This window comes from Anomalospiza imberbis, chromosome 3 (genome assembly GCF_031753505.1).
Source record: "Anomalospiza imberbis isolate Cuckoo-Finch-1a 21T00152 chromosome 3, ASM3175350v1, whole genome shotgun sequence".
NCBI classification, from domain to species: Eukaryota; Metazoa; Chordata; class Aves; order Passeriformes; family Viduidae; genus Anomalospiza; species Anomalospiza imberbis.
In genome coordinates this window covers 110,612,809-110,640,514 of record NC_089683.1, presented here as the reverse complement: position 1 = coordinate 110,640,514, position 27,706 = coordinate 110,612,809, and the positions used below count along the sequence as shown (strand labels likewise).

General features: G+C 36.9%; 1 protein-coding gene across 19 annotated transcripts in view; it reads right to left on the bottom strand.

The window, feature by feature from the left end:
• WDPCP (WD repeat containing planar cell polarity effector) overlaps window positions 1-27,706 on the bottom strand; it is a 148,748-nt gene that overhangs the window by 74,374 nt on the left and 46,668 nt on the right. For 17 of the 19 annotated variants that reach the window (XM_068186405.1, XM_068186412.1, XM_068186415.1 and 14 more), the window contains 6 exons: window positions 26,716-26,760; window positions 22,871-22,941; window positions 22,561-22,620; window positions 14,267-14,381; window positions 10,847-10,980; window positions 6,350-6,541 (listed from right to left, as the gene is read on the bottom strand). In XM_068186405.1, coding sequence (XP_068042506.1) covers window positions 6,350-6,541; window positions 10,847-10,980; window positions 14,267-14,381; window positions 22,561-22,620; window positions 22,871-22,941; window positions 26,716-26,760 — 617 coding nt within the window. Of the gene's footprint in view, window positions 1-6,349; window positions 6,542-10,515; window positions 10,577-10,846; window positions 10,981-14,266; window positions 14,382-22,560; window positions 22,621-22,870; window positions 22,942-25,404; window positions 25,456-26,715; window positions 26,761-27,706 lie in introns of those variants that run through there. The other 2 variants (XM_068186420.1, XM_068186422.1) reach the window with 2 other exon arrangements.

The following is a 27,706-nucleotide window of genomic DNA, read 5'->3' as shown; positions in this document are numbered from 1 at the left end:
GTCACAGAAAAACAAATGTTACCATATGACTGTTTGAGAGTCCGCAAGTAAACTGCAACCAGTTCATCATTTTGTCCTGCCTTCTTAGGGCAAAATTAGGATGATCACTACCTAGAATTGCAAAGGCAAAATGATGATCACTACCTAGAATTGCAAAGGCAAAATGATGATCACTACCTAGAATTGCAAAGGCAGTAAAATCTTCCATTTTGAAAGACTAATCTAATGAGACTTGAGATGAGAAGCTTCCTAGCGTCACATAGTTCACATAGTTTTGAGAGCAAATCCTTGAAATGAAGTCTAGGGTAGGTCTGCTTGCTATATTTAACACAATTCTAAACTAGGAAAAAAGTTCCTGCAAGGAGAGAAACTCTCTGTTGCCTTTCAAAACATAAGGTTTGGCATGATGTTTAAACACATAAGGCTTAAAGGAAACATTTCTAGACACTGCTGTTCAAATCCTGGCTGAAAACAAGAGAAATATTTCTCCCCAAATTGGAACAGATAAGCTGCTTCTCATGCATCAGTGGCCTCATGTGCCTCTTGCAGGAAGAGAACCAAGCTGAGGGACCTCTTTGTTCTGCCTTCCAGTTCTGCTGAATGTATCTGGTATTCAGCATTCTGAAGGGGAAAAATGAATATTCTCTTTCATCTGAGAGGGAAGATATGGGTTTCTCTGTCAGAAATTAATTTTATTATTCATTCTTCATGCCACTACATGGAAAATTAAAGCAGAGAGAAACACAACTACAGAAACGTTAATAATGCTTTTGAAAGATAAGTCTAGTAATCAATTTTTTTTTCTTTTTCTCCAAGAAGATGGCATTCTGTCAATTGTTCTCCTATCTGGTAAGTAGACATATGGTAGTAAATGTAGTGCATGTAGTGTTCTAGCTTTCCATTTAAAGGAATCCACTGAGATTCCTTCCTGATGAGAAGCAGTCCTCTAAATCATTTAACAGAACATTTGCTTATGGAATGGGAAAGCAAAAGCTGGAGGAGTTTCCTCAGAAATGGGTAGGACAAGTGTGAAATTTAAGGAGGAGGGGACAGGGCAGTGGGTCTGAAAAGACAGAGCTGTACTATCACAAGGCAGGGTGTATAGTCCATTCAATGTTCAATACTTCCCATACATCTTGGACTAAGCACTTAGCCTTAGATTTCAAGAAAAGATTCCTGGAAGTATTTTGCATGAAGTAAAACCAATTACTTTCTTTAAAAGAAATACATTAAGTAAAAGATTTAAAAGTTTTATGACATGATTGCCACAAAAATACAGTACATGCATTTAAATACTGTCCATGTAATTTATACATATTTCCTTTATTAATGTAGCAGTCATGCACCACTGCTGCACATTTATATTGTTTTTCCCCTTGCAGTACTGCCTTGGACTCTGCTTCAGTTCATCAGCAGGATGAGGGATGCTATACGTGCCAGGTTCCCAAATCCTAGAGCCAGGAATCATAACAATCCAAGCAAAGGAATCTGTTTATCTTTGTAAATAAGATGCCTGCTATGTTATTTAAAATACTTCCTTTCATTTTATGTTTCAGAGAAATAATAGTGCTAGCTTGTGTGGGCAGTATCACTCTTCTCAGTGAAAGTTTTTGAACACTTAAAATTGAAGTGTTTTGCATAGAGTGCTGGGAAAGGATAAAGTCCACATAGTAAAACAAGTAAGAGTTTTAACCAGTAGTTCTTAAGCAGAAAATTGGCTTACCCGGCAGATGAAAAAGAGAAAACAAAAGAAACAGAGAAATTAGCTTGCTGTGACTGAATTGTGTGTCTTTCAGACGAGAAAAGAATGTTTGATTTATTTTATGGATGTTAAAAAAGTGCTTATTTAATTTCACACAGTGAGGTTCCAAATAGCAACAAACATTTTAATTAGAAATGTAAAGTGTGGTGCACACCAGAGTAAAATAGTTTTATATATGACCTAAAAAACAGTGAAGTTGAAAGGAAAAAAACACCCTATTTTAAAATATTTCTAAATAAAAATGAAAAGCTCCTACCCCAGGTTACTTATTTGGCTTCATTGTATCTACAGACCTACATGCAATCTTATTATTTAGATCTTCAGTCAACACTTATTCTTATTTTCTTTCAAAATTTATCATCATCATCTTTATCCTGTATTATTCATTGAACTTCTAACCCAATGTGACACTGAGGATTTCACATTCTTTGCTGCATGAGTGTGAGAGGTATTTCAGCCATTCAGACACACAGGGTAGATGTTTTTCTGAGCACTCCAGTAACTGTAGGACAGCTCACACAGAAAAGATCTGCTGTGCTTATTTCACAAATCCGAGGCACAATATGAAAGCAATAACTATTAAATATTATCTCTTGGGAGAAAGAAAAATAATATTCTCTCCCAGGGAAATTATTTTTTCCACAAGATTGAAGTATAATTTCAGTCATTCCCACTAGCACTAAATGGAGTGAAAATAAGAATGGTGAAGACAAATGCAAAGTGGTGCAATAACTGTGCCCTGGCATCAGCACCTCCTGTTAATTTGTGTTTGCAGAATAAAGTTCATGTTGATTTTAACACAACTTTCTCCCAAAGCATTTAATCCAAAGATGATTTCACATCAGATCCTATTCATTCATAGCAAATTGTCTGAAATAATTTCTGGAAGATTCCTCTTCTGGTTTTGAAATCAAAACACCAGCATTATCTCCACAGGGATACAATTTAAATAACATTCTTTGATCGTTGGTACTTTAAGGTTAAAAAAACCCAACAAACCCCAAACAAAATAAGCCAAACAGACCTCCAATAATTAAACAAATAAATTAGAGAATGGGTGAGTTTACTGGAGGAAACCTGTGCACACAGGAAAACAGACAAAGGTCCAACAGAGGAACCCTCCTGCAGCAACATGCACTGCACACCGAAGCAAGGTCACGTGCTACAGAGAAAAGCACCTTTATTTCTTCAAGGGACAATTCTTCACCAGATCTTACAGCATTCAGCACAGTAAACACTGATCTCAGAAAAAAAAATCAGTAAAATGAGTCAAGATTCGCGAGGAAAAAGTTATTTCTGTTTGTAGAGGAATAGTGGTTACCTGTAGCCTTAATAGCAGTAAATGCTAAAAATAAAAAGCCACGTGGCAAAATTCAAATCAAATTTCTAGTGTGTTTAAAAAGTAAAATGTATTTCCTTCCCTGAACTGAAAAGCTGCTGAAGTCCACAATGCCCCAAACACTCCTCATGCAGTGTGAATCATCCCAACACAGAACGTGCAGTTACAGGTGAGGATCATGATGAGGGCTTGAGCTGTCTCATCCCAGAGCTATTCCTGTCCTCATCCTAATAAGCACTCTTCTGGTGGGTGGCCAGGATCACTCAGAAAATTCTTGCAGGCAGGAAGCTGCATGGTGTAAGTGCCCATTTGCCTTTGCTCTGCCCCAGCAGCAGGAGTGGCAGCAGTTGGCAGGTTGTTTTGTGGTTTCTGTAGGTCAGCACTGAGGTGATGGATGTGGTGAGCACCCATTCATTTCCTTGGGCTTGCTTTCATAAAGCCAATGTGCCAAACAGCTCTTTATGGTCTTGTTATTCAGCAATTTCTGTTTTTCTCCTAATTCTAGATAATAATGCTATTTTATCCAGCTGAGACTACTATTTTCAAGTAAAATGTTGGTGGTATTACTTTACTACACTTCTTTTTGATAAATGCTCTAAACTGAGTAAATTCACACTTCTCGTTCTTCTTGTATTGACAATAATCTTTCACTGGGAGTAAATTCATATTACTGATCAAATATGATAAATATGGATTTACTTTAATGAATAACAATGGCATGTCCAGTTTTTATTTCAAATCTATACCTGAAGAATACTACAAATGGCAAGGGATTAGAGGCAAAGAGAAGCAAATAAGCATGATTACAGAACCACTGTATTTTTGTGGTACCTGACCTAGAGAGTAACTGTTTACAAGCTGTCTAGAAATGCTAACTATGCTTTTTTTTCACATATAAGCTATCAAATATCCTTCAGAAGTTAAAGGTGTTAAAGTTTCCCTTCAAGTTTGTAGGGGGAAAATGCACCTCAGTTAAATGCAGACTGAGGGCTGGTGCTAATTCTAGAGCTTCTGGGTTATGACATTCTCCCATCCATGCACAGGAATTTAATCCCTGCCCATAAGGAGCTCTACAGAAATCAAACAAAAGACCTCAAGCAAACAGCACCATGGGTGATTTGTCATAAACATATAGGCTAAGTGTATAGGCAGAGTGACCTGAGCCTTCCTGAGCCTCCAAGAGCTGAATGCATGGAACAGCCTAACTGGACAGCCAGCAAGACAGTATGTTACTCATTTATGACTTAGTTTTCCATAGCCCTGGCATAGTGCTTGGTATTTTATTGATGAATACAGGAAAAGAAATCTCATCTGAAGATCTAAGAATTAAAACAGAAAAGTACAGGCAAAGAATCAGAAAGGGGAAAGCAACCGTCATTTTTGGCAGTGCTGCTTTTAAAAAGAAGTTCCTCATATTTCTGTTACAATATGGGACAAATTAAAATGATTATGACTTTAAGCCTAAAGCCTCAGAGAATGTTTATTATCACTGCTGTGTAAAGCACCAGTGATGTGCTTGAGACTATACCAGAGTTTAAACCAGAAAAGGAAAAGTGTATTCAAAGATGCAGGGGAATGCTGTGATTTGGAAATCTCCCTGAAACATATTAAATGAAACACAGAGAGCTTTAAACTGAGAGGGTGGTTTCTGTCAATTTCTTAAAAGAAAAGAGTCTCTAAAAATCATCTCAGGAAAGCGAGACTGCAAACTGCTATGGTGGCAATAGGGAGATTTTTGGAAGACATGGGAAGGAATAAAATAGGCACAGGAATGTTGCTCTCAGAACGTGGACATACAGAGGTCATGGTAAAAAATAAGGTCTGAAATGTTAGTAAGATGAAGTTTCATAATAACTGGCACAGGGCTGGAAAAGCTTACAAAGAACAGCCTCACATTTTAGCTCCCAGAGTAATTTTTCCTATGTGATTTGGCATAGCTGCAGGGGGACTGGAGAACTGCAGGTGTAGATCAGGCAGAGAAGAGAGATGAGTCAAAGATGACCGCAAGTGCAGAGAGGTCAATTGAAAAGAAGTAAAGAAGGCAGAGCTGGAGGTAATTTAAACTTCAATTCTACAGTGACTAATGACAGAAATAAGAAAGGAAAAGCAGTCTCAGCTACCTTTTCTCATCACTTTCAATAGGTAGAAAATCCCAAGGGAAAAGAATCTCACTTAAATTAATATTAGTTATCAAAGTAACTAAGTATCAAAGTAGTTCCAAGACATTAAAACATTTACATCTTCCCTAATTAAAGAGAGGAGGATGCTGTTTGTAAGACTAGCTTAATCTTAAGTGTTACTTAGGGGTTTTCCCTACAGGGAAATAGTCTGCAATAGCTAATGCAGAACAACCATTCCACAGCTGATCCTCGAGTTTGTGCTCTTCTCCCACAGTCAGTGCTTTTCTAGTCCATATTAGAAGTGGGTAAAGAGAAACTGAAAATAAAATTCCAAATACAGAAGCATCTATACAAGATGTTTGTCCAGAAAAGCTTTTATATTTTAAATTCAGGCTCTGGATTTTTCAGAGTATGCCCAGATAGCTTCATTTTAATATTTCTACCTAACAAAACAAACTGGATTCAAATATTCTTAAACAGATTAAACAAAAGTTAAATAATTAAAACGAAAACGTCTGCCTATAAATGTAAGCTAAGCAGGTGTCAGGAGGGGGGTCAGCTTGTAGCTTTGTCCTAACTCATAGTTTACATTCCCACCTGTAGATGGTGAGTTTTAACTTTTCCTTTGAGAAAAATATCAGTCCCTGATTTGACCAATACTCATAACAAAAATTTAACCACCATCTGGGCATAGTTAATATTTTATGAATAACACTTGAAAGAGATGCAAATTGCCTATCAGTTAACATTGAAGACAATGTAAAATAATTGCATCAGACATACACGCAACAGTTACAATTGCTAATTCATATTAGAGTTTTCTAGTGGAACTCTGACACTTCTATTTTCAGTTTCAGCAGCACCAAAGCTATTTCATGATCAAGACCTAATTTCCTGGCTACATTTCTCAGGCTGACAGTTTCGATGTGAAAATAGTAAACCAAGTAAATAAGGTGCTTTTCTGTTAAATAGCAAACCTTTGTTTTTACTGTTAGAATGGCTGATCTTCCTGTCTTATGTTTTAGTCATATCTGTCCTTTATATCTACTCGAATATGCATTTAAGTTGAACAGCTCTTTCTTTAGCAAATTCGAAAAAATCATGTAACAAGACAGTTCATCACTTTACCTCCAATTTGCCATGTGCACAGCCTAATAGCAATAGGTTGGCTCTGTCCCTCTGACAGGAAATAGGAGACCAAGGCCATGCTCCATCACTGGTTGCTGACCACCAGCAAATGACCAGATCTTGCATACAGTTTATTGCCAGGTGACGTTTCATCCTTCTACCTTCTGGTCCAAGTATATCAACATAAGAAATCTGAGGGAAGAAAAAAAAATGCAGGAAATATTGGAGGTGATAAAATAGCATGGTAGGAGCAAATGGGAGCATTTACTTTGGATGTGTGAGAAAGAATGTATATATACACAGAGCTCTGTGTACATATATCTTCATAGAGGCTGTCTGTAAACGTGAAAAATATCTCCTCAGACAGAAAGACATGCTCACTCTTTTATCTGCAGGGAGGGGATTGGGATGGAAAGGAATATGAGTTAAGAAGGAATTTACTGCAATGACTCCAATCAATACCAAAATGTACAGTCATGGTTGCTTGACAGCATCGACCTCCACACAGGATTTAAGCTTAGCCATATTAAATGACAAGTTCTGCAAAGCTGACCACGGAGCTAAGGCTAGTGTTTAAGACATAATCAAATATTAAATATATTCTACAGTATTTGAGCAAACATATATCTTTCTTCTTCCTCCCCAAATTAAGGAATGGAAACACAAACATCCGCTTTGCAAAAGAACATATACTTTTCTGCATAATGTGGATGAGCTACAGCATCATGCGTAAAGTTTATGCAGCTCTTGAGAATTGTGCCTCTTTCTCAGGAAGGATTTGTGGAATTTATTATTCAAACTCTGTTATTTGGAGCATGGTTATTTGAAAACATGAGCAGTGCACCATCTGGGTGACACATGCCAAGGAAATATAGATTGCACCGCATTTCTGCTTAAGGAATTAATGGAAGGTTGATAGCTAGGGGAAAAAAAAAACTATCTTGCCATTGCTGGTCAGCAATAATCGAACCACTTTCTGGGGATTAAGCGCATGGCTAAGCCTACTGGACCAGACACTAGCAAAGGGCAGGGGGTCTTCTTATCAGAGAAATGCTTCTGGAGCCAGTCTCACTACATGACAGATTGCTTTCATATTCCTGTCTGCAAGGCAACAAAGGCTGGCAGTAATGCGATAATGCCAGAGTGCAATGGGTGTTAAGAACCCGTTGCATTTATGTATTGTATTTAGTAAATAATCAGGCTCATCCAAATTGTGATCTCAGCTCTCAACCAAGGCCATTAAAATCAAGGTTAATGCTTTAATAATCCTTTGCTGTTTTTTATATGGTCAAAAAGAACCCTTTTCTATTTGCATGGTCATAATATTATTGACCTCTTCATCCCATGAATACACATAAAAAGGAACTGAAATCAAAGTAATTACCAGTGTTGTTCTCTCATGGTAAACATTTAACTCCTTGTTCTGTCTCCTTCGGTAAATTGAAATGGATTAAAAAAATACAGACAGGAAAAACTTGAAAAAGGTCAATATTTTTAGAATATCCCGTGTTTTACTTGTCAAAATATTTTCACGGGTAAAGATAAAACATACACAATAGTTAGGAGGTAGCTGCTACTTGAATTAGAATAGCTAATTTGGTGACAACACACTGATTAGGCTGGAAAAGCACAAATACTTCCACAAGCATCAATTAGTCCTGTATTGTAGTGTTAACTGTTTGCAACATTTGCACGTGTCATAACAGCCACAAATCTTTGTCAACATTTATGTCTTGCATTAGACATGTCACTCACAATATAGACTCATGTCACGGAGAAAAGGTAAATAATAATAGTTGGTTTTTCTATTTTGCTGGTCTTCAAGACTGTAGTGATTCATATAATAAGTCTTCCTTTATTGTTTCAAAGTGCAAATAAAATTCAAGGTGGTAGCAATTAGAAAGGAAGAGCATAGGGAGATTAATTCATTCATTTAGGTATGCATTGCATAAAAAACTCAACTTTTGGAAAAATATCAAGCTGTCGGGAGGAAAGCATGGTTGACTTGTTATTATTGACAGAACTCTGGCAGTACAGCACTGCTGCCAATTTTGCCCACCATGAGCCTGGACATGGAACAATGTGAGGTTGCTTATCACTACAATGATAATATGACAGAAATTTAATTATATCATTACAAACACTTTCCTCATTTTAGAACTAGACTGAAAACCCAAATACTACATTTCTCAAGACTACGCCAAAAGTCAGAGGCAGAAATGAAGGTTACAACCAAATCTCCTGAATCTTGGCTCCAGGTTTTAATCCTGTGTTAGTTCTATACCAGTGCACGCTACCTTTTTCATTCAGTTTCTCTTGAACAAAACCCCAACGCTAAAATCCCCTTTTTTCTCCTAAATCCACAACATTTGTTATTGTTACATATTGTTACATATGATTACAAGTTTGCACAGTTGCAATTGAGGACCATCTTATTTTTCTACTGCGAGTGACACAAGTGCTATGTCTGTGATCTTCCAGCTTTTGAAGTTCGACCAAAATCAGCCATGAAGAACAGTAAATCAATGCAGAGAGCTGACACAATATTACTGCAGAAGTGAATAATACTTTCTGCAGTCTCACACTGGTGCAATTCTGAAGATAATAAAAATTATATTTAGCTGCCTAACTAGCAAGCTTCACACAAAAGAACATTCAATTAAAAAATGCAAATGCCTTTTTTTTTGGCTGGTGGAGAAATGGCCCATAGTGATTCCCACTGATTTCAAGAGAAAGCAGAGTTAATGTTGAGCACGGAGGTGTTTTGAGAAGCTCAGCTGTGTCAGCAAAGAACTGAACTTAACAACCCTATTAAGGAGTGCAGCAGATACTTCTGGTTTTTCTAAACATTAAATCAGGAGCTGTGGCCCTCACACTTCAATGACAAAGGCAGTTCACCACAGCTTCTTCGTTAAACTTTAGTGCTATTAAGAAAAAAGCCCCACCACACACCAGGCTGGCTCCCAAAGCACAGCCTCAGTGAACGCCACAGGCCAGGCACAAGGCACAGCATTTTAAAGTAAAGTATGTATCAGCTCAGTTCCCAGTGAACAGTGAACTGTCTCAAATCCACGTTATAGAGGTTGGATCAATCTTGCAAACACAAGCCATTGCTGAAAAGAGGCCCTGAACTGAAACAGCCTGGAAAATGTATTAGATATTAATCCTAGCAGAAAGTATTTCTACCAAGCAAGTTAAAACACATTATGGCAAAACTTAAATTAAACATACCCTTAAAAGAGCTTGCCTTGCAGATGCAAGCTCCCTTACGTGAGGAAGTAAATTACTGAGCGGTTGTCAAGGGGAAAATATTTGCTAGCAAAAGATTGTTTTCTTTAATGTTTATCCAGTCTGAAATAAATACAAACTCTCTCTTCTGCTCACATCTTTCTACGTTTCTTGGGAAAAGGCTTGACCATTCTTCATTTTTGCAGTGAACTGGATGCAGCCCCTTCCCTACTTCAGCTGTTCAAAGTTAACTGCCTTGGCTGATTATTTTTTCATATTGCTGTAGCACCAAGCACTTCCACCTAAGGAAGTGGTGTCCTGATGCCAAAGTGCTTATGGTTGAAATAATTTATGTCTACCCAGCCCAATCCATCCACAACACAGTGTAATTCATCTTGAGATGAGCTGGTTTCCACTGACCTCCGGACTGGGTAGATTAAAGCCCAGCTCAGCTCTCTCTAGGCTACCCTTCTGCTGCTGCTGTCACTGCAGTGAAGACAGACCCCCCAAAAAAGGGCTGCAAAAAAGGAGTATTTCAGTCTTCACTGTGTAACTAGTAAATTGAGACACCGAGGCACCAAGTCACTTGCATAAGGTCACACACATAGCTGGTCAGTGGTGAGAAACTTGGCTTCTGTGTCTTGATTCCTTAATTCTAAAAGCAACTCTCCCGACAACACCATTACTGTAACTATGGGGGAAATAAGGATTTCTGCAAAGAATTACAAAGGTCTTGGACCTCAGACAGATGGCTGAATTATCAGAACTTCACGTGTTTGTGTCTATCAGCTGAGCCACAGTAAGTGACCGTGTGTGTTTTCAGCCCACAACACACAGGAGGTAAAACACATTAACTTAAATCTTTTACACTGAGGTTTACCATTACAGACTTTGCTCCATGCTTGTTAGATGCCAAGAATGTGCCAAGGGTCACTTACTGCTGCTCAATGGACACAAGGTAATCCGCCAAGCAGGGGTAACTCAAATGTGTGTCTGAGCCTGGAACTAAACACTGCAGAAATCTGGATCCCTTGGCACAGTATATTAACTATTTAACTCAGAATGGCATTCTAATTTTTTTTTTTTTGACTTTTCAGTAGCTGCCATTTTTATAATTTGAGCTGCTCTGGTCAATTATATAGAGGTTTGCAATTTATGTGGCTGTACAATATTAGTGAACACCAGTGATACATGATGTATATATATACACATTACATGTATATATATATATATATATAAAACATTTGCAGTCACCATTGGCAGCTATACCTTAGAGTCCAAACAAGAGAGTTTTTCCAGTCTTTTGTTTACATCAGGAGAATCCATTGTCTTTGTAAACTGAATAAAGCAGAGTTGATTATGGTCTTCAAATGACAAGATGATGAAATTGTCTGTAAGAACAGCTGAAAAAAAACAAATAAAAATTGTCAGCACTGTAATACCTGTTTCTAGAAACAAAACAAAGTAGTGAACACTCCACTGAGACGCTGCAAAAAGCAATTTTTTTCAAGACTGTGTCTTAAATATTACACTGAAAGCCCTGTAATGTCCTAAAACATATCAGTGTGTCATCCTGTCACAACCTTCTTGGAAATGAGAAATAAAGCCTAAAGAATACTCTGATTACATGCACCTGAATAAATTATCTCATATCAAAAATGCCACTACATTCAAATATACATTTTATGCCCTTCCACATTAATTTTCATCTCAGTATTCAGCCTTTAGTATTTTTTTTTTCTTATGGTTGCATCCACCAGTATTTTGCAAATGGACCTCACATAGCTTAGCTTGTGTTAAAGGTGATAAATGCAAATGAGTACTCGAGGTGTGTCTGGTATTTTGACATTGTAAGGTTCCTGGTGCTGCTGCAGACACCAAGGAGGCTGTTACATGCAGGATAAGGCTTTAGAGGGGTCATGAATTCACTGAAAGCTTCACATGGGGGTTCCCAAACAAGACGAGTAATGAAGATGGAACAGACTCCCTCGGAGTCAGGAAAAGCTCAGTGGAATCCCCACTGTTACCATAAGGGTACGCTAGACCAAATGAGTTCAATAGAAAAGTGATTAACTAATCTGCCCACGGAAATTACTCAAAAAATTGTATCGAGAATTTCCCCCAAGAGTTCCTCAGTTATTCAAGCAACACCCACACTTGAAGAGATGTTGGAGGATGAAATGAATCCCTGGGGTAAGTAGTAGCAGATCCCTGATGGTTTAAAATGAAACTGTGCTCAGACTGTAAACTCAGAAACCTCTCCTAAAAGGAAAATGCCAATTAAAGTGGAACCAGACTTAGAAACAAACAAACAAAACTCTGTGGAACAACCTCTGAAAAAGAAACAAAAAAGAAATTACTAATATCCCACATTTTTAAATCTAAATTTTACATATCCTTAAGTAGATTGACAGTTTAGTCTTACATATAGGCATGGAAAACTGGCTACACAGCTTTGCTTTTCTTTAGTCTGATTTATAACCACTTGCACTTTCCAACAGTCATGTCCTGGCACAACTCTGAAGTATCTGGTATGCAAATGCTAAAGGGTAGAGTTTAGAGCCAAATAATTGCCTTTGAAATGTAACATTAACACTAGCTTTTTTGGGGAAAAAAAAAAGGTGATAAAGCATTTGATAAGGTGATTCAGAAGATACAACTGAGATCCTGCAAACACATGAAAATTGAAAACCACTGAATATGGTATCCTCAATATGTATGCACACAGTTAAAATATTTTGATGCCCTCACAGACACAGTTTGCATTAAAGATGAGCTGCAGCACACCTCAGAAGCTGATGAAATTATGCCTATAAATAATAAGAATCAGGAGCACTTTCTTAGATGCAGGAGGATTATAAAAGCAGTAGTAATTCTGTATTTTGTGCACACAGTCTGACCTTTATTCCAAATGTTAAGAGGACATGCTACTTCAAATGAGAATTACAACATTTCATAAGTAATTCTGGCAGATTGCAGCCTTATCCATTTCTACATATACACAATTGCTGAAGTAAGAACTATTATTTTTATACAGGGTTCTTGTGCTAAATGTAGAATTCCTCTTGGCCAGCTTTATAATCACAACCATAATTTGAAGCCAGATTTGGAAAGATGTGCTGTTTCATTGAATTAAAATTAATTTCCTCTAGGACAACATTATCTCATCTTTCTCATGAAAGGATAGTTCAGTATAAAAATTTGTATTTTGAGCACTATTTGTGTGGGTAACCAAAGCATCTTTTATTGTTCATGAAAATAAAAACTGCATTGCAATGAAAGTTATTGAGTGGTTTGCTTTTACTGAACAGAGGCCGTTTTATTTCACCTACAGTCTTGGCTGTTAGCAAACATGGAGGTTTAAGAAAATCCTGAATATGTGAAAACAAGGATAAAACCTTATATAATGTTATTTATATAATAAATAGAGTTGTCAAAATGTAGTAAAATGTATTTCTTGCTTGATTGTTGTTTGAGTTGTAAGCTCATTTAGCTAGCAGTATTTTCTAAACAAATATTTCTATGACATACTACGCCAAAGTATGGCATGACCAACATACTTTATTTTTTATTGTTTTTCTAAAGATGAAGTATTCCAAATAATTTCCACAAACTACTTCAATTTAGGAATCACCTTAGATTCTATGTTTTCCTACTTTTTGTGACCTGAAAGTAGGAAATCCTCCCCTTAGAAGCAGAGTGCCAAAAATCACAGATGGAATTAGCAGTCTAGTAATTAAGGTGGAGAGTGAAAAACAGAAGACAAGAGATAGTAAATGTGTTCTATTCTCTCTGTATAATTAGTTCATAAAAAATGAGGTCTGGGTTAAATTTTTTTTGATAAATAAAGATTCTACAAACATAGTTATATTAATATTAATTTTCAAGGCTAAACTACAATATATTGATAAGAAAAGATCAGTGTGTATTGGTGTTTCTTAAAACCTAGGCCAATATTGAATAGATGCCTGGGTAGAGAGAAAATATGAAATCATTAAAGATCAAACCTGAACTAAGCACATATTCTTACTAGAAGGATGTAATGTGGGTCTACTCTTACAGAATTTGGAAGGTAGTGCACATTTAATATGGCTCACACCAAAATCTCATACTCCTGCTTCTGCAGAAGCCAAGATACCAGTTGATTTCTCAATGTTATGAGTCACAACATAAAGCTGTGGAAAACAGGGACATTTATATAAGTTTTCTTCTGCATTAAATGAAAACTTAATTTTTAGCAGTCACTAGTTAACAACAATAGGGAGATTCTGGGTATCAAGAAAATAAATCAGAACACCTCCACATAACTAATGTTATCCAGCCTTTTTTAATAACAACCTTAATAATAACTACCCCATGCAATTATTCAATTGGCTAATGTTTGGTTCTGTCCCATTTTCCCACTTATGAAATAAACATGCCAAGTTCAAATGGCCTGCTCACAGTGATTACAGTGTGTAAGAAACGGGATTTTAGAAACCCATGCAGCATTTGACATGCCTGAAAACTTTGATGTTAAATATTATTCTTAAAGTGCTCTTAGTCCTGAGGGTTGTAACTATAGCATTACATGCAATTACTTGTTGTGTTTGCAAGTCCCCAGTGGCAATAATTAGTCTACCTGTTGACATACTGGTTCTCTACTCTATTGTTAATGTAGGCAATTGATTTGCACATGGCTGTAATTACCATCACTGATGGTGTCAGAGATGAGCTTCCCCACCAGGGTCCTGTCAATCACCACCTTCTCCAGCTGTGGCCCAGAAAGGCTTAGGGACACCAAAATACCTGAGTGAAAGAGGAGCTGAATCCAAAGAGTGAGAAAACAAGACATCAAAAATCATTAATAAAGTGAAACGTTCCAAGGTACATATTAGCAGCCGTCCATTACGTAGTAATCTAATTTTCAAAATTACAAAAATTAATTATCATTGATGTGAAGATGTCTTATAACGGCTTTGAAAGCTTTTTTCAGTGAAACAGAGAGATGTAACACAACACTGAATTATAAGGGTACAAGAACTACAATTGCTGAACACTTGAAGAAGTAGCTACCCCCCCAAATGTTACATAAAATGTACTGAATTAGTCTGTTAAAAACGGATCAAAAATCTGTTTTGAAAGAGGGCAGGAATTACACTGATCACTCTATCATCCTTAGACCCGATATTTTCTGTATAAAGTAACAGCATAGCCTGCAAGTAAAAAAATATAAAGTAGGGTTTAATAAAATTCTAAGTTATTATCACAGATTAAAACCAGCACCTTTTTGCTGTCCTTGTTATTTCTGATCATTCATATATTGTTTAAATAAATAATTGCGCCATACCACAGAGAGCTGTGAGCTCCCAATAAATCCATTCTCTCACTGACATAATGTTTTACATGCCTCTCTTGGAAAGAAAGAATTTAAACTATTGGACAGGGTTATTTCACAGTTAATTGAATATTCATGACTAATTAATTTAAATTAAATGATACATATAATCTTGAAGACTAAGTCACAGTATTTATCAGCTCCTTCTTATGCAATATCTTCTATGAGAGAGAGAATGCTCAGTGGGAGGAGTTATGAAAAACATTTATTTTTGCATAATTAAACCATTAGTCATTTTCTGAATGCCACTACTAGAGCAAAGGAATTCAGAAAATAAAGCCCATAAAAGGAATTCTCTGTGGAAAACCTCTGCAGACAAGTCTAGAGGCTCCACCAAAGGCCAGGAATCTGGGACTCCAGCTCTTACTTCTACCCAACAGTAGATTTTTAAAGAAATCCCTGTGCTTTAAAAAAACTTAACTACTGAAGAAACACTTGTTCTTGTAGGAGAATTTGGCAGAAAAAAATTTCCTGTTTGTCCTGTGCTGGAGCTTTGAAACAAACATGGTTGTGATATAATCTTTAGAATTTTCTTGCAGTGAAATTCACTGGATTGTATAATAAATAAAAAGTATGGGGGACAGGAATGGAGTGATCTAATTGGGCATGTCCCTCATGCAATGCTCGGCTCCAAATAATTTAGTTATGGAAACTCTCGTTTATACACATTTTGCTATATTACTATACCTCTGTGCTCTCCAAAGAACAGAACAAGTGTATTTAAACAAATTATTTTCCTGCCCTAGCACCTTTAACAAACATGTTTAAAAAATAAATTCTAGTGATGTGTGAAGTAGAAAGAAATAAAACCCTGTGATGTGAAATGAATTTCTAAGAACAAATGATCAATTGCCATTCTGCCAAAGTCTAACCATACATTCATTTTATAAATATATATATATATATATATATATATATATATATATAGTCATATAGTCAATGTTTCAATATTCCCTGTCATGACAGATGTCCTTTAAGGTTTTGTCCTAGTAAAAATGTTAGACACGCTTACACTCATGCAGCTTTTATTACAATCTTTCAAAACTTCAATTTGTCCTTATGTTGAAGTTAGGTTAGATAAAATCACAATTTATTTCCAACTTGGTAAAATAAAGTCCAGCAAGGTTTGACTACAGTTGGCTATAACTGTCCAAAAAACCTGCAGGAAAAAGTGAGGGTTGAAACCCAGGCACTACCAAACTCTGATGTAGGCAACAATTAAGTGAAATCACATAAATGCTCTAGAAAGCTCAGTTCTAAATAACTGAATGGATTTCAGCCTGATAGAGGAGAGTAAAACACTCTCAATCTTTCAGTGTTATTTGCCAACAAGAGGGATGGTGCAGTCAGGGTGCAAATTCACTTTATGCCTATGTAGTAATTTTCTGGTAATGGCATAAATCCCACCTGCTACAGAGTTAGAATAGAAATCAATGAAAACCTCTCCAGTGTTTCATGACAAGACATTTATATAAATATAAAATGTTGTGCTAATGGGTGTGCTTTGCTTTACATCTATGAAACTAGCTAGCCATTAAACCAATGATATGGATTTTCAGTACTGTACAGATCTCTGTGCCATCACTGTGGCATGACAGAATCACAGATTGTAGGTAAATGCAGTATCATTTCCATTACTTCCATTGTTTCTCCCATTGTGCTCCCTCCTCCTTTCATTTTACAGTTAAAAATTCTTTCTCATTACTCTCCTCAGAACTCTGTGATATTTGGGAAATCTTAAATTGTATTTTAACAAATTTTTGTTACAACAACTTACTGCAGTTGGTCCATAGGTTTACGTTCATTCCTCTAGGAACTTTTAGAGTCTAAATTTAAAAGGTTAATCGGAGACTTTACACAATATATTGCCATGCAAGGTTAGTATTTCATCCATCTCCCTTTAAAAATGCTTTGGATTAGAACAAAAGGTTTTTTTAAAAATTAGTTCTTCGAGTTTACCATGAAGTACAAGCAGGCACTTAAAGAAAACAGGGCAGTGGTGGAGTCACCATCCCTGGAGGTATTAAAGATGTGTAGATGTAGAACTTAAGGGCAGGTTTTAGTGATGAACTTTGGAGCATTAGGTTAACAGCTGGACCCACTCTTAAGGGTCTTCTCAACCCTAAATGATTCTACGATTCTGTGCTATCTTTCATCAAAAATATTCCATAGAAGAGAAAATATTTATGTGCTCAAATTGAAACCACTATTTCAATTTGCTACATTCTGTGTAGCCTGTGCAAAGACTGCTCCATGATAATAAGATTTAGGGGCTGTAACACTTAAGCTTGCCTAGTTAAGCTTAAATTTTAGTGGATGGGAGCAGTCCAATCAGAAGCACAAATGAATATAAAGCAAATAGGGAAGATTGCAAACTTGGCTTGAACACAGATACACAGTGATCCAACTCCAAAGGGAACAGCCCATAAATGCTAAGGAATAAAAGCCAATGTAAGAGGCATTATTTACACAAGGCACTACATCATTCCATCTAACAGATATTAAATTAGGGAAAGAAATTCACAATGATGAAACACATCATAAATTTTTCAGGTTGAAGTACTGTGATGGGAAAAATAAAATCAGAAGAGCTATCTCCAAAGCTTAAACAGTCACAAGGTGTTCCTAAACAAAGTATGAAAGCATGACTTCATACCTATTGGAAGAATAAGGCAGAGACTTTATGCTTAAATGTAGCCTGAGTAAAATGCTTGGGCACCTGGTTATTCTACATTCTGGGAAGGAAGGGCCACTTAGTTTTTCTGTTACAGAGGAAATGAATGTGAAGACTTTTATAGAAAGGATTATGTATTTTATATGCCAAAAATTGCTCTCCACTGAGCAAAAAAGGCATAAGCAGCAGAGGATACTCAGGGGAGGACTTAGCCCTTCCCTTCTCCAATAGCAAAGTGCTCTAATATGTATTTGAGATAGTTTTTATTAAGCATAGGACTTGAGTACAGGTTCATGACTTATGGACTTTAGTACAACTTAAGCATCTACTTAAGTAGATCCTTTTATCCTCACAAGCCTGAGCTCTTGACTCCTCATTCATGCAGCTCAGCTGCTTATCAGCTCTTCTACCTAAAAAGATACCTGTGGAGCAAAGCCAGGATTTGCTTCTATCTGATTAAAATTGGAAGAGAAGGAAAATATGCCTGTAAAATATATTGTTGCAAACTGTTTTCCCTTAGAGAGCCCAACTGACAAAGGAATATGCAAAAGGAGAAGAGAATTGCAAAGCACTTCTTGTTCAAGCAGGTTCCCAGGGTTTTTCCCCACCTCTTCATTCCAGATTGCTTTCTTAGCCACCCCACCATAATTACTGTGTTGCATGCCTTATTACAGATGAAGTTATTGTTGTTACATGTTACTGTTTCACAATAATCAATGCATTTGTACTTCTAGCTCCAACTATCTAAAACCACACAACACACTAATGGTTGTGATCAAAAGCAACCAAAAGAATTTAATATGAGGGCAGTGCTCCTCTTAGTAATTGGGGATGGGTGCTGGCTTCTCATGTATTCTAGACAGAATGTCTTGGTTTTGATATCAAATGTGCTATGTCACCATGTGTCCTGCTAAATCAGTTTGCTAATGGGCATTGTAGCTGATAGAACCAGCAAGAAAATATTGCTGTGGAGCTCAATTCAGAATCCAGTTCTAAATATGTTGACGACAGCAAGAGAAAAACTATTTATACACATATGTAAATTGCAACACAAATACAACTAAATGAAATCAAGACAATTTAGCAAAGTATACATAAATCTTATTCATCAGCAGGTAACAGACATGATTCATAGCTAGTGCTTGGCTTTTATACAATAAGCTATATAACAAGGTTGGCATGTGCTTAATTCAACATCAAAATGCAAATGTAAAACTAAAAAAAAATATTGGAAATCAAATGTTTCAGCTAGATCTCATTTATTTTTACTGCTTTATATTGTAAAACCAAACCTTAAGCAATGGCATAATTTCATAGGAAGATTTCATGATTTTGTGGCAAAACTTAAAAGCATTCCAAAGAATTAGAGAAGGAGACAAAGACAAGAAGCAGCCAGATCTGCGTTGAGTAAACTCCACAGTACTGATAAAATTAATTCCTTAGGTTATTACTCCTTGGCAGGGAAAGTTGAGGAGTACAGTGGCATCTCATTGTAAAGACTTCTTGTCTTTTTCCTGTCATCCTTCTTTTATGGTCTATTTTTTTTTTTTTTTTTGACATCAGGTAACTGAAGATTACAGGATTATTTCAGCAACTCAGCACAGGTCATCAAAGTGTGGGATCAGAAGTACCCTACAGAAATGGTGTGGGTTCAGATCCTATTGGAACAGAGCTAAAGAGAAGACCTCAGTCCTTTAGGACTCAACTAAGCTCTTTTAAATATGAGAGCAAGCTCCTTGACAAAAATCCCTGTACTGTTTGGGTTATGTTCACATGAACTGGCACATCATCTATTTCAGAAGCTCTAAGAAGTGGTGGAATGTATACTCAGGACTGTAAAAATAAAGGTCGTTGGGTTTTTTTTGGCAATGGACAAGGAAGTAAATATGAAACTTCTAATGCACTGATTGCACACACACATACAAAAAAGTAATAGGACAAGTTTTGATGTATTAAATTAAATACTAACAAAGGTAGAAAACCAGGCCAGCATTACGGTCATTCTAGGCAAGCTCATATAGAAAAGCCAACGTTGAGAAACACACTCAAGCAATGGACAAGATAATCTGCAGGCAAAACAAGTGGATTTCTCATTGGGGCATATGCATGAAGTCTAATTGGCCATTTGCACATGAACAGTTAACATGACAGCACGCTTATTTTTAGCAGATGCACATTTAAAATTACAGCCCCCAGTTTTTGCCTGTGGGCCACTTCTAAGATGGAAGTGCTGGAGGAAGAGTGGGGGATTAGGAATAGTGGTATATTGTATATTTAGGCTGGCAGCAGCCCTATGCTTGTTTTGCACAAAATCTGAGGGAAATCACACTACTCTCTTAAAGCATAGCCTTGTTTTCATTGCATCACCTTTCAGTTTTCATTCCATTTGGCTTGCTCAAGGTACAGCAGCCACTGAGTTTTTGGATGGCATTTTGTTATTATAATACAAAGGGAACTCCTCCTGGTTCAGCTACAGGTATGGCAGATTCAAATATAAATAACATTTAATGGAAAATGTTGATTAAATATTTTAATTTCTGTAAAGTTTATTTGACCTTGTATTGCTACTAAAAACAAAGGAAAAACAGATACTATAATTAAAACCATATGCTCAAATTTAGCCCCAAATATTGAAACTATGAAAATCAGCGTAATTTCCTACATGTTCTTCATGCTGTTTGTCTGACAAATTGCTTTAACTCTCCAAAGTTAATGCAAATATGGACTCTTCCCACTAGCTCTGGTATTCATCCAAAAAAAGGCTGTAAATATAGCAGTGTTATGCCACAGATGACACCACTGCATGGTAAGCTCTCTCTGCTGAAACAGTTAATTAGTATTCTACTTAGAATTAAAAAATAAATATACAACATCTTCTCCAGAAGCTTCAGAACATTTGGATGAAAGAGGGACAGTTCAATTATTGCTGCCAAATGCTCAAAGACAGATGAGCAGCAGAAAAATAAACCATCTGACTTCAAAATTGATAGAAGACAGCTTTTCTGTTCTAGACTCTTCCAAATGATTAATTTTTCTCTGTTTTCATTTGTTGGAGGTCTTTTATTTTCAGGAAGACAGAAAGTAGAATAACACAATTGTTTTGGCAAAACACTAACTCTTGTTGGAGATTTCAATAATCAGCCACTATTAAGCAAAACCATTTTGTTTTGTGATTGAGAAACCAAAAGCAGAATTTAAGGACAGAGAAACTACTATGATTTTTATCTATAACTTTCACTCTGGTTATTTTTATCTCTAACTTTCACTCTGGTTATAGGTTACGTTATAATCCATACCATCACTTATACTCTGGCCTTAGAAGCCATCTGAAAAAAACCCCCAAACACTCAATTTATTAAACTACCCCTTTACATGGTTCAATACCTAATACATTAAGATGAAAACACCCATCTCTTTTCTTTCCCATCTTGTAGAAGAAATAAGTTAAATTGCATTTGTCTTATTCATATTGATGTAAGTCTGAAATAACTTAGAGGATGTAATGTCAAAAACTAAAGAAGAATTTTATACAGAACTGATGGTCAGCCAAAGGTGTTCTATCGTGTAGGCAGGACAACATATCCTGGCAAGAAATTTACTTTTCCAAAGTATGTACTGTACACACTGCAGGTGGATGCTGATGAATGGGAGGGGAAGGAAAATGGTAAAGGGAGAATGGACAAGGAAAGCAAATGAAGAGACAGCAAACTGGGATGCAAATGAATGCACTTACAGCTAATTGACTCGGTGTTTCTTAACCAAATTCCTTTCCTAATCAGAACAACAATAACAGGAAAAAATGATTCCCTCAAATTAGCAATTAATATTTAAATCAGCTCTAGAAGATTAAGATTCAGAGATGTATACTATGTAATGTGTATGTGAATGATATACATTTACTCATAGTAAGATCTGATAGGCAAATGTAGCTTAGACAATCATATTTTTATTATTGATATGAAAAGACTACATACCATTTGGCATGTCAAGCATTTAAAATTTTTGCTATTCTTAAAGGCATTTCTGGAATTTTAGCTGTACAGTGTTTGGATATTTAACAATCATTCTGCTGACACACATTTGGAACTACTTGAATAAGAAGAAAAAAATATGAGTCTGAAAAAGCATAAAAGTTAGAAGACAAAGTTCCTCTTTTGAAACAGTAATATTGACATTTATTCCCCATACCAAAGCAGGTTCAAATATGATGCATTTCCTCATGAAGGTTGTATAAACATAAAATTCACTACATATGTTTTTCAGAAGAAGAACATGATTATGGAGCACTTCATGTCCAGCTCTCCTCCCTGCCCTGTTGTTCTGTCTTAGTGAGGATGTGAAAAAGGGTTTCCTGTGCACAAAATGTGGAACTCATATAGTCAGAGACACAACTATAATTGTGCCACATGTCACAATCTCTTTTATTCCATAACTTGATTAATGACCTTGTTGGTTTAGAGTTATAACTTCCCTTCCATATTACACAAGCATAAAGATTTGTGACAGGTAAATAGATAATTAAGACACAAAAATAATATAATGCAGATTCCAGACCTATCTATATATTTTAATACATAGCTGCTCCCTCAGTCTGCTATTTTGAGGTACAGGATGTTTTCAGTTTCCCCAAAAAATAATAGCAATAATAACAATCATTAACAATAATAATAGCAATCATCATCACCATCACCATGTCACAGAATCAGGGCCTTTTAGTGTAATTTCTTTGTGTTGATAAACCCCGGGCTTTTTATTTGAAGCATGTTTTTCAGGGTAGAAATTTAAATAAACCCAATTTACTTAACAAGGGCCCACATATTAAAAAAACCCAGTGATTTTGTGTGTTAACATTTTAACACTACTGCTCCCATCACTGAATGGCTGTTCAGCACCACCAACTGAACACTGCAAGACCTTTTGATGACACTGTACCTGACAGGTATGTTTGTTCTTCCATTTGCTCAGCACACATGGACTGCTCTGCATTAAGTCCTAAAGGACAACAGAAAACAGAGAGTGGAGTTGGCAGCACACATTGTCACTATCAGTTAACAGACTTCTGATTTTCCAGTTTACAGATGAAAAATGCCACACAAAGATGCAGCTGTTTCAGAAGAGCCCACCAGACAAAAGCACATTTATCATCACTGGGAGAGTTGGATCTTTATGAAAATTAAAGCTGTTGAAAGAGGTTTGAAAACCAGATTAGATGTTGCTGTGCCTGAACTTTTCTGAACCATACCTCTACCTCCTTAAGTGCATCTCGCAGTTTGTCTGCTCGCTTAGTTTTCAGGATCCAAGGATAATCTCGAGCTGTCAAATAAAAGTGAGAGAAAGAAAATAAAGATGGTAGAGAAATGTGTATATGTAAGTGACTGTATACATATACAAGTGCATGTGTGTGCAAACATACATTTATGATGTCATTTTAAAAAGTTCTATGAGATGAACTTCCTTTTTTTGTGTAAACACAAATCCAGGATTTCTAGGAAATGCCTTACATGTAAAACTTACCTACAGCTGGAAGGAAATGGCCATGGTTTCTATTGTCAAAGGATCTGTTTTTGGAAGGCTCAATCATAGGAACAGTTGGCATGTTCTATCCACAATGACCATGATTTCCCCATGGCAATTGTGTGCAAAGCTTACCCAGCTGCTAGGCACTTGCAGTGAAAAAGTATCTACTTTTTTTTATTAACTCAGTTTCAAGCATCCTAAACAGATTCTATTCTTCTGAACTAACATTTCATTGCCTAATTTCAAAAAGCAAGCATTAACATGTCTGCAAAATACATATGCATGAATATATGCATATACAGAAATATTAACAACAGGCAAATGTGAATGCCATAACTTATGGAGTCTAGTTATTTATAGGATGTTCTTGAAAATTTGGTCTGAAGAATCTGCCAAGTCAAACAAAGAAAAAACTGCATAACTGCTGAAGTCCTTTAACAAATTTATTAATGTTCAGCACACTATTGTGAAAATTCTGGTCTAATACATTAATTCTAGCAACCAGGAGGCAAAGCTTCCTCTGGAGTTGCCAGTAACTGGCTTGTTTCATGGCTGAGAATCAGGCTCTAAAAACTTGTGAAATTTCTTCATTTAAAAGTGAGCAGTTTTCTGTTCATAAGTGTACAATAAAACCATGAGAAACTAGAACACATTGTTTATAATCTATTCCTATTTAAAGGAAACCTGATGAAAAGTTTTGAGCTCCAAGCTGTCAGTTTGTGCGCCAACTTCCAGACTGAATGACTTCGCAGTTGTGCTTAAACCTCCCTGCAAAAAGCAGCTTACAATAGAAGTGCTATACAGTGAAAAAATGAAGGATTTCATACATCAACAAAAGAGGACACCAGCATACAACTTCTCTTTGTGTTTCATTGGACTGAAGCCAGCATTGGTGGAACTGTTATGATAATATTAATTAGGCATGTAAGATCACATTTTCAATGGATGCTTTCATAAATACTGGAATATTTATCCACATATGCAAAATGGGAAATTGCCTGTACAGATACCAAACTATCTGTACAAATCAACAGCTGTGAACAAAGTTCCCCAGTGCTCCTCTTTGCAGAATGTGCTGTGCAGGCTCTGTGCCAGGGGCACCCCTGCATTCCCAGGGACAAGGTGCAGCAGCTTGAGTTCCTGCTGCCTGTCACACGTGTGAAAGGGGCCACCGGGGCTGCTGGTGACAGGGGTTATCTGGGTCTGCTCCTCCTTTCACACATGCAGCCCTGTGGGATACCACTACACCGAGCACAAGTGAAGCAAACCCGTGAGGCTCCTCCCTGCCTAGAGCCCTCCCTCACCTCCCCACCTTGCCAGAGCTGCAGTGACCCCGCCTGACACAGCATCCTCTGCAGCGGGTGTGGATTTGCCACACGGCTGCACCTTTGCACCCATCCCCAGCAGGGCTTCCACCTGCTCCAAACACACCTTGCAGGGATGGGAAGAACTAATCCTTCCAGAACACATTTTGCCTTCACGTGCAGGCACAATTCCATGGGAATTTTCATTTGGATGAGCTAACAGCATAGGCATGGCTTTGTGAAGTTGTCTAAAAAATCAATTAGATTTTTCAGAGTTGTCATGTAATAATGTTTGAACATTAATGGATGCTCTGAGCAATGCAGGAGTTGTAAAACTTGAGCTGAAGAAAAGCTGTACTAATATAAAAATCTTTAACTGTGACAGTACAGCTGTGTGATAGCATGAATTGAAATTGCTTTTAACCAGGTAATGCAGGGACAGTGTAAATGTTTCAAAGCCAAAACCGTTCTATGAAGGTAGCTGATTATTAGTCTGGAATTATTACTAGTTATTATTATTAGTCTATTTGGCTGAAAGTATTTTAGTTACAATTTCCAGTTTTAAGCCAGCTGGTGTTGCAAGTCCAGAGATGATTGGGAAAATGCTTATTGCTCATCTGCTAAGTAAACTTCATAAGGAAAAATCTGGATTATTTTTGTGATTCCTTTTGACAATGGACTTCAAGAGCAATACACACTACCATGCTTAGTGACATTTAAAAAAAAAACAGACTGCAAATATACCAGGAAAGAATCATTATAAATTTTCAGTTGTTTTGTGCTGTGTAGTTCTGTGGTCATCAGTCTTAGATGACATGTGCAGAAAGTTACACTGGAAGCAGTCTGAGGTTATTGGAAGCAGTCTGAGGTTATTTTAATGCTCTTCCAGGGACATAACCAATACAAATTTGCCATTTGATCTTACTGTAAGAAGAAACTCAGAAAACATCCTTACATTCTGCTAGCTTTTACTTCTCTTCTAAATAACTGTGCTTCATCTGTGATGCTAAAGGAAAGACGATGAAAAGATGAATTAATCCTTCCAACTGCTGTCAGCAAATATTAATATTAGCCAGAGGACCAGCAGAGTTGGATAAAACACAGAAATTTCCAAACCAATCAAGGCAGCCCCGATGCTTTCACCCTGAAAGGCAGCTATCTCAAACTGGCAGTGAAAGAAAGGCTGACACGGCCGCCCAGGTGGGCTGGCAGCGCCGAGCCCCAGCCCCGCGAGCAGGAGCGAGGTGAGCCCCTCTGTCTGTCCATCTGTCTGTCCGTGTTATGGTTTCACGTTGGTGTAATGCTAGTGTCTGTATGAAATTTTTTTTTTTTTTAATAAGTGCTGTGAGATGTGATTAGAAACAGAGTTTGTTTGAGCTTAAAAATAAAGAAAAAAACGTTATTAAGTTACACTATGGTAAAAACAGAATGAAAACTTTCTAAAATATATTTCCTTTCTTTACCTAATTTTTAACAAAGCACAGTGAGATAAAACCTTGGATTTTTGATTAAGTTACTGCTTTTTAGATAATTAATTCTCAGTTTATTAAGGGAGAGAGGAGTCTTTCTTGTACTATAAACTGTCTCAGGAAACACAATTGTAACTTCTTGTGTTTCCATGTCACACATGGTACTGCTTGGAGAAAATGCATTATCGTGACATCTTAAATATTAACACCAGGTGTTAATATTTAAATCTGACCAGTGATTTGTTTAACCTCAACTTCTTAAGAAAACTCACTTTCTTACCAACCCAGGACAGTCCACACCAGTGAAAGAGTGCTGGGATGGGCAGAAAGGGGGCAACTCCAGACCCTTCGGCCCATGGGGAAACTTGTAGGATCAGCAGGATTAATCAGAGCAAGGGAATGGATCGCTGGCCCCAGAATGGCCACTCTGGAGGGCAGGCAGGGGTGGCCTCTGCTGGGATCCTGGTGATCACTTGGGCTCCACACAACACAAAATATCTTAAACCCCATAAGAATTCAGAGTGTAAAATCCCACAGAGGTTTATAGTTACATAATGGCTGGTTTTACGTGAATATTTTTTCCTTTTTTTTTTTTTCCCTTCTGTGGTTTGAAAAGTTTTTTTAATATTCCTATGTAAGTCTGTGGAGTGTTTCTGTGTTTCCTTACTCCATAGAAATACAGACATATATACTAATAAGAAATTTGAAGCTGCATTTTGAAGAGCAAGCAGTTGGTGTCAAACATTGAACATCCTGAAGTTTTATTTAGTTTCAGTCATGGCTATTTGTATTTTTACCTGGTTGTTTCTTGTCACAGTACTGGTGGATTCCAATGTCTTCATCTGTACAATTAAATGTAAATACATTAAATTATGGTTGTGGCACTAGAAACAGAACACAACTTAGAAAGCGAGGTTCAGCACCTCAATTTTTGCCTGCTAAAGAAGTTTGGTGTTAAAATACAAGCACAGTGTACAGCCTGGATAGCACTGAAACTTTCAAGAACCAGCAGAGAAGGCATTAAGAAGGATGTGACAAGCACTTCCATTTCTTTGGAGCTGTCATTTCCCTTACTTACACTTTTATTCCCTTCCAGCTGCAGACATGCAAAAGTATTTTTATCACCTTCTTAATTAGCATATTTTGTATTCTTTCACAAGGAAAGGTAAGGATCATGGTGAAAAGTGTATCTTGGAATAACTTAAAAATGTTTTCTGATGACTGACACAGCTGAGCTAAAGACAACGGGCTGTAGTTTTTTTCTAAGATTCATGAACTCATAAAGCTGCTCTTTCAAAGGATCCAATACTCTTAATCTGCAGGTATTATCATCTAGCTGGTTCCTGTGACATGGAAATCTGGAAATTTCAGCTGCAAAGGGACTGCAAACCCACCAGTCAGTTCCTGATGTGGCTGACAGGTGAACACTTAGAGGTGCCATGGCAAGCTCCACTGGGCATATCTAAGTACAGCATTATGTTGCATTGTTTTAAAATAATTTGCTTTCCACTGCATCTGTGTCCTCCTAAAGTCTGACAGGCATTTTCCATGGGGAGAAATTCCATACATAGGGAAAAAATGTAGGAAGGCAGGCTTTAAACCAGGACATCATCCTCCCTTCTGTCTCAGAATTTTTGAATGAGGTACCTAGGCAGTGAATAAATGGAAGCAAGAAGGTCAAAAGTGGAAAATAGGCACAGTATTCCACAGCAGAGCCTTAATTACAATAAATCACAACTCTGTTTTTACTTAAACCATCAGATTTTTCTACAAAATACAGCTTTTGAG